This window comes from Mastigoproctus giganteus, chromosome 7 (genome assembly GCF_048544385.1).
Source record: "Mastigoproctus giganteus isolate SK-2022 chromosome 7, ASM4854438v1, whole genome shotgun sequence".
Taxonomy (NCBI): domain Eukaryota; kingdom Metazoa; phylum Arthropoda; class Arachnida; order Uropygi; family Thelyphonidae; genus Mastigoproctus; species Mastigoproctus giganteus.
In genome coordinates this window covers 54,571,626-54,579,994 of record NC_143581.1, presented here as the reverse complement: position 1 = coordinate 54,579,994, position 8,369 = coordinate 54,571,626, and the positions used below count along the sequence as shown (strand labels likewise).

Genomic DNA, 8,369 nt, shown 5'->3' with positions numbered 1-8,369 from the left:
CCTAAAAACCTTTCGTCTGATCAACGATCGCCGGCATGGATTCCGTCAGTATCGATCCACTGGTGATATTCTGGCTTATGTTACCCATTTATGGACTAATTCAATGGAAAGGTTCGGTGAAACACAAGTAGTTGCTCTTGATATCTCAGAGGCTTTCGATCATGTTTGGCATAAAGGTCTTCTAAACAAGCTTCCACCTTATGGTTTGCCAACTGTTTTTAGTAATTGGTTATCCAGTTTTCTCTCTGATCGCTCACTGAGGGTGATGGTAGATGGCTCTCTGTCTTCTAACTTCTCCACTAATGCCGGTGTCCCCCACGGTTCAGTTCTTTCCCCTACTCTTTTCCTCTTGTATATTAATGACCTCCTTCCATTGACTGGAAATCCAATCCATAGTTTTGCCGATGATAGCACATTGCATTCCACTTTCCATTTTGAGAAACCTTGTCCTACTCAATCAGCTTCAACTTCTCGAAAATTTGCTACCAATTCCTTAAATGCCGATCTTCGGGTAATTCTGCAGTGGGGCAAAGACAACTTGTAGTTGATTTCAACCCTTCTAAAACTCAGTCTTGTCTTATATCTCGCAAAAAGGATTCTTCTGTTCCTGTGCTTATCTTTAGTGACACCCCGATTTCTAGGCAAAATGATATATCTCTTTTGGGGATTATCCTGACTCGTAATCTCTCTTGGCACAAGCACATTACAAATATTGCTTCCTCTGCATCTAAAAAACTTGGTTTTCTCTTTCGCTCTCAGCGTTACTTTTCTTCCAAACAGCTGCTCACTCTGTATAAATCGCAAATCCGCCCAGCCATGGAATATTGTTCCCACATCTGGGGTGGTGCCCCCAAAACCTCTCTCAGGCTTCTTGATTCCATTCAGAAGAGGGCAGTTAGGTTATTTAATGATTCATCTCTAACAGAGTCTCTCCACTCTCTGTCTCATAGATGTACTGTTTCTGCTGCATGGCTCTTCTACAGATACTTCCATGGGCACTGTTCTTCTGAATTGGTTTCTATAATTCCCGCTCTCTTTCAAAACAGTCCGAACACGTGCCACCACCGGCCAACATCCATTTACTGTCCAACTTCAAACTCACAGAACCAACTTTTCATCTTCCTCGTTTATTCATTCAACTGCCGTTTTCTGGAACAACCTTCCTTTATACATATTCCCTGAAAATTACAGTCTACAGAAGTTCAAGTCCAATGTCAACAAATATCTTCTTTCATCTTCTCAATCTCCAACCCAAGCACGGTACTAAGTTTGTTTGTTATTTGGTTTTTTAGGAGCATTAGCAACTAAGGCCATATGGCTCCGTAGATATGCGGTGGTCATGCCCTGACCTTTCCGCATCCTCTGTATTTGGTGGTGATGGGCTCGAACCCCAGTCTGATCAAGGAGCGTGTGCTACGCACTGCTGCTCTTGCTCACCTGGCCATGGAGGCGCCCTACGGTACTAAGAACTATAGGTTCTAATACCTCTCGTGTTTGGGTTTTACATACATAAAAAAAAAAAAAAAAAAAAAAAAAGATCCGAACCAAATGAAAGAGACATTTCTTCAGAAATCTTTCGAATGATCAGTCGTCAATCCCATTGAAGGGTTGTGTTGACCTCGCTGATGTTTTGATTGTTTCGGAATGATAATGCATGACCAGCTTTTATTTTTGAAAATTTTCTTCACGAAAACTTTAAAACCACTTTAAAATTGGTTTTTCAGTCATAGCCTCATCTCGTAAACTGCAATAACGAGTTTTCTTGGCTGACTTCACAAGTTTACAACAAAATTTAATGTTCGCACGCTGCTGAAATTTCGTCATTTCCAGTACACTTGACAAAGGAAACAAGACAAGCGCTCACATCTGGTTAGTACACGCTTGGCACACTCAACGGCCTGAGCTGGATATCGTCATTCTTCTCTTTCTTAGTAATTCCCTTCTACTTCTCTCTCTCTCTCTCTCTCAGGGTAATTCAGAATTTTTTTTTTTTTTTGCTTGGTGCAGCATCAGCCTCAGGCTTCCTTGCACCATATGGCTAATTGTATTAGTATTAGTATTAGTAACGGCCGCACGGTGCAAGAAAGCCTATGGCTTATGCTTCACCAGCCAAAAAAAAAAAAAATCCGAACAAAACAATGATAAAAACAAAAAATAAATAAATAAATAATATAAATAACTAAATAATAATAATTAATAAATAAAAAAAATAAAATAAAAAGGAAATTAAACCTATCATCCTATGCGCTTCCCTTACCCGAAAGTACTATCCAAATGACCTTTGAATTTCCCCAAACTGTCAGCCTCTACCACCCATGCAGGCAACTTATTCCAGTAATTTATAACTCGCTGGCTAAAATAAAACTTCCTGCAGTCCAATCTAAACATTTCCCCCCCCCCCCGTAACTTGAATTTATGTCCCCTAGTTCTAGCATCATTTATAATCTTGAAAATTTTGCCCTCATTCATTTTACTGATGCCTCTCAGAGCCTTAAACACCTCAATCAAATCTCCTCTAAGGTGTCTAGTTTCCAAACTGTGCAACCCACATGTTCGAAGTGTTTCTTCATAAGGACGCCCTTTTGCCGATCTCACCAGGCGAGTTACCCTTCTTTGCACCCTTTCAAGAAGCTCGATGTCTTTCTTTAGGTGCGGTCTCCATACTTGAACACAGTATTCCAAGTGTGGTCTAACAAAAGCCTTATATAATGGGATTATCACGTCCCTATCTCTACTTGCAAAAGTTAAATAGATCATCGATAGGACACCATGGGCCTTCCTTGCAACCTGTTTACAATGCTCAGAGAATTTCATGTCTGACCGTATCGTAACACCCAAGTCCCTTTCCTCCAGTACTGGCTTTAGTTGAACTCCACCAAGTGAATAAGTTTTTTTGGGATTACTGTTTCCCAGGTGTAATACCTTACACTTTGTTGGATTAAAGCACAGCTGCCATTTTTCTGACCATTCCTGAAGTCTATCTAGGTCTCTCTGAAGAAGCTCAGCTTGACAGTGATCATTAACTACTCTACCAATTTTAACATCACCTGCAAATTTAGACATCACGCCCTCTATCCCTTCATCAATGTCGTTTATGAAAATTAAAAACAACAGTGGTCCTAATAGTGATCCTTGGGGAACCCCACTTCTTACATCGACCCAATCTGAGGAATGGCCATTTATCACAACCCTCTGCCTCCTGCCCTGAAGCCATCCTTCTATCCATCTAAGGATTTTCCCAGTGATTCCAACCTGTTCCAGCTTATAAAGCAACCGCTCATGTGGGACTGAGTCAAAAGCTTTGCTGAAATCTAAATAAACAATGTCGAAATTATTCCCTAAATCCAGCTCGTGAGTGACCCTTTCGAAATAGTGGTAATAATAATAAATAAAAGTAATAAGAAGTTCACTTTGCCAAAACAGCTTACCACTTGATAGGTATATAACACTTTAAAACTTGATGTGTGCATTGTAAGTTTCTGTCACAATCTTTTAGCTATTGCAATGGGTTCCAGAATTATAAGGTTATTCACCAGGCTTTCTGTCCTTGCGGATAGCACACCAGGTAGAAAAGGCCCAGGTTCGAACCAAGTCAATGATACAAGGAATTTGTATGGGCGTTTTTCAATCCTTGGCCGAGTTCGTCGATTGGTCTGCGCGGTAGCACAGTGGTATCGTCACCGTCCTCCCCACATCGAGTGGAAAAGGCCCGGATTCGAATCCCGTCGATGACGCTAGGAACTTCGATGGGCTTTTTTCATTCCGTTGCTGAGTTAGTCGGTCTCATGCAGATAGCAAGGTTTTTCCTCAGAAACTTTTTTTTTTTTTTTTTTTTGTCCAGCAAAACAGGGAAATCGACCCGAGAAACGCACGCAATTTACAGACAAAATAAATATATGGGTAGATGTAATCATTTACGAGTGACCCTAATATCATAGTTTTTTTTTTTTTTTTTTTTTTTTATACAGTTTGTCGGTCTCGGGCGAGAACAGCAAGGTGTTTCTCCCGGAAACTCATGTTTTTCATCCAGAAAAATAGGCAAACCGACTAGAATTAGCATGAATCTAACTATGCCTAGGCGGTGTCAGTGTAATGTGTCTGTAATTGCATGCGTTCTTTGGCTGGTTTAGCACGAAACAGTGAGCATTTAAATTTGTCCTTACAAGTATGAAAATCTTAAATTTGGCAACAGTTTAGCTTTAAGGTGGAGCGAGAAGGTAGGGCTTGCATGCCTTTGTGAAACGTCTTTTATAAGAACTGAACTGCTGGTATCCGCGCAAGTTATGTCGGGTCTAATCTCGCAATTTATGTATACCAATATTTTCCCTTGGCTATTACCAACTGAAAATCGATTTTTCATTCAGCACAAGTTAGGGAAGAGAAATTTGTTCCATATTTTACAGCTAAAGTAAATATAGTTATTTTCAAATAATTTTAATTTAATTAATAAAAGTTATGTTTTTATTGTTAAATCAATGTTTACTTCTCTCGCGTAGTTATTTGCATTTTAAATAAAAAAAATCGAATTTTTTTCCTTCTCTGTATTTCACCACAAAAGATTTTTTTTGCAGAAAAATACGAAGGAAATCACACGCCCTGGTGCTATTTCCCTCTCGCCACTAACAAGAGAACTTCCCTCGTGGATCACTCAGTTGGTATAAACAACATCCTCCCCACACCGTATGGAAAGCACCTCGGCTCGATACCGTCAATGACGAGGAATTTTTATATGCCGTTTGCGCGACAGAGCTGAGTTCGTCGGTCTCAGGGAACCGTAACATAGCTTTTTCTCCCGGAACTCGGGTTTTAATTCCAGCAAACAGCAAATCGACCACAGAACACACGCAATTTTCAGACATATTATATACGGCGCAGTACTGCCTAAGTTGCTGACGCGCCTAAAACCTTACACAACAACCAACCCAGAGAAATCAGAAAAAATGACTAATGATAAAATAGATAGCTGATTCGCAATTAAAAAAAATAAGAAACAAACTTTTTAAATGCTTCGTCACCATGCGAAAATGCACAGATTAGTTAAGACGACTAGTTTTTCTGTGGCAAACATGATACTGTACTAAAAAAAAAATTATTTATTTATTTATTACAAAAGTTGCTCCCTTTTTGTTACAATGGGATGTTGTATAAGCCTTATGTGCTTAAGAGTTCATTCCGTCCATTTAGCGAGAAGAGGGTTTTTTTGTTGTCTGTTTTTTTTTTTTGTTTTTTTTACTGGAGTGGGTAGATTATTACCATCTGTAAATTTGCTCCGCTGCTCAGCCCACTTGAACAGTGTGTAGCTCAACCGTTAGTTCATCTCCTGTTTCCAGTCATGGTGGTTTTTGAGAAACTTGTTGTGTTGTTTACTGCCTTCACTTTATCTCAGGTTGGATTCTTTTGAATAGTACTAAGTTAAAAGCAGCCAAATCTTGAGTTTGGTAGATTGTCGATCGGACATTTGTTGAGAGTTTTATTCATTTTAAAATAAAGGAGACAGCCGGGTGTATCCTGCTTTCAAGTGTCGAATTTCAGGTCAACGCCTACTGTTGTACTATGACCGAGTTGGTGTATGCTTATCTTTTGTGCGTTTAGCTTAAATGCAGAAATTAAAACGTGAATTTAGAAAGGCACGATTACTAGTGCAACCCTAGTAAGATAACTGAATAAGATAGATCTATATATAATATAATAGGTGTGAAAACTTCATTTTAGGAACAACATAGACAGAGAGAATGCACAGAAATGCAGCAAAATTAGTTGGGCTGTGGGAGGAAGGGGGGGGACAAAAATTTGCTAACTGGAAAAAAAACTGGATTTGTGTAAATTCAGCGTGTGGAAACTGGGCGTTGCGCGCTGATATAATTGAAGTGTATAAGGCTTTGAAAAGATTAAATGGCATGTGCTCTTTTTCAGCTACACACAAAGGGGACTTAAATTGAAAAAGTGTTTGCAGAATAGATATGTGGAAATTTGCATTCAGTAAGATAATTGGTTGGTGGAATAAACTTTCTCCTGGTGGTGTAGAAATGGGTAGTTTTATAAAGTTACGGTGATTGGGCAAATTATTAGTTAGAAAGAAATTATTATAAAATTATTATTGACAAATAAAACTGAATTATTTATTTTTTTATCATTTTTCCAGTGCTAATACTAACATCCCTTATATTCCCTTGTCAGTATCATCAACTATAAAGTAGTAATGGTAAATCTTATGTTTAATTCAAAACAGCCTTCCATTTCTTCATAGAAGAGTCAGAAACAGCCTCCTCCAGTAGTAATTTGTAATTTGACTTCAGAAGTTTTGTCATTGTAGTCTTTGATATACAAAGTGCAAAGTTGCAAGAAACTGTGATTATTTTATGTATCAACACTTTATTATTGGGTTTTCAAAATTCACGTTAGAGCCTCATAAGGAACTATGGCAGCAACAAGCCAAAAAAAACCACAGCTTGAGCTTGGACCTGAAATTAGCTATCAAAAGGAAATATATATAATAAGCAAATAGCTATCAATGGGAGTTGAAGGTTCTGCTCCAGACTTTATTAGGGACAAGCCAGCATTTTCAAAATGAAGAATTATTGCCCTTGTAGGTAGCACAGTTGGTAGGATTGCCATCTTCCCCACATAAAAGAGTGGAAAGGACCTGAGTTCAAATCCCTTCAGTGATGGGAGGAATTTTTAATGTGTTTTTTTCACAATGTGGCTGAGTTAATCAGTCTCAGCCGAGGGTTGCATGGTTTCTCCCGGAACCTCAAGTTTTTCATCTAACAAACGGACCTCAGAAAACATGCAATTTACAGACACCATACATGGAGCAACATGGCCATTGTTGACAATGCTCCAAAAAAGCCAATAACATAACAATTCTGCCATTGTTGGAATTATAATATGTCCACATGTGGAGAACATCAAGGGGGAAAAACTGCCTGGAGTGTTAACATAAATAACATAACCCTAATTATATTAGCATTAGTAGAGGCATTTGATGCAAGAAAGCAAGCTTATGCAGCATCAGCCAAAAAAAAAAAAAAAAAACCCACTTCCACTTCACCCCTCTGTTCGTTCCAAATACCTGTCCAGCTGAGCCTTAAACTTATTTAGGCTATCAACCTCCACCACAAGGGATGGAAGTCTGTTCCACCAACCAACCACCCGCTGGCTAAAGGCAAATTTCCTCACGTCTATCCTACATCTGTCTTTCCTCAATTTGAATTTATGCCCTCTCAGGTGATTTTTCTGAGCTAGAGGAAGAATCCCATCAGCATTGAGCATGCTTAAACCATTCAAGGCTTTATACACCTCTATCAGATCACCTCGCTGGTGCCTAGTCTCCAGACACTGTAATTTGCAAAACTTAAGCCTTTCTTCGTAAGAGCACCCCTTTGTTCCATTCACTAATCTTGTTGCCCTTCTCTGTACTCGTTCCAGCAGCTCTACATCCTTCTTGAAATGAGGCCTCCAGACCTGTATACAGTACTCTAGGTGTGGCCTGACCATTGCCTTATACAATGGAATAATCACCTCCTTATCCCTGCTGGAAAAATTCCTGTATATCATTGACAATACTCCATGAGCTACTCTTGCAGCCCGTCTGCACTGCTCAGAGAACTTCATATCTGCCTGCACAACCACCCCCAAGTCCCTTTCATTCTCTACCACTGTCAGTGTAGTACCACAGAGTTGATACGTTGCTCTGGGGTTGCTGTTTCCCATGTGTAGTACTTTACATTTGTCAATGTTAAACTTCATTTGCCACCTCTCAGCCCATCTGCTCAACCTTTCCAGATCCTGTTGCAGCAGCATAGTGTCAGTAGTGTCCTTGACAACCCTGCCAACCTTTGTATCATCTGCAAACTTGGACATTAAGCTTGATATACCATCATCAATATCATTTATAAATACAGAAAACAATAATGGACCCAACACTGAACACTGAGGGACTCCACTAATAACATTAGTCCACGATGAGCAGTGTCCATTGATTACCACTCTCTGTCTTCTCCCCCTCAACCACCCCTTTATCCATAGCAGCAATTTGCCTCCAATGTCACACTGCTCCAATTCGTGTAGCAGTCTTCCATGTGCAACAGTATCAAAAGCCTTTCTAAGATCCAAGTATATAATATCAAAGTTATTCCCTGCATCCAGTTCTTTTGTGACTGCATCATAATATCCAATCAAGTTGGTCAGGCAAGACTTCCCCTTAACAAAACCATGCTGTGTCTGAGCTATAACTGAAGTCTTGTCTAAATGATCCTGCAGTGCTTCTTTAACCAGTGCCTCCATTAATTTTCCTGGAACAGAAGTTAAGCTCACAGGTCTATAATTACTTGTGTCAGCCTTTGATCCTCCTTTGTGAATTGGGGTCA

The 8,369-nt window shown here is 39.5% G+C and overlaps 1 protein-coding gene across 1 annotated transcript in view; it reads left to right on the top strand.

Moving 5' to 3' along the window:
* Window positions 1-5,263: 5,263 nt before the first annotated feature.
* The window catches only part of LOC150082907 (peptidyl-prolyl cis-trans isomerase B-like), a 50,909-nt gene continuing 47,803 nt past the window's right edge, over window positions 5,264-8,369 (top strand). Inside the window, exon 1 of the mRNA XM_090377667.1 lies at window positions 5,264-5,386. Within this exon, the coding sequence (XP_090233793.1) occupies window positions 5,333-5,386 (54 nt within the window). The 5' untranslated portion in view covers window positions 5,264-5,332. The remainder of the gene's footprint in view (window positions 5,387-8,369) is intronic.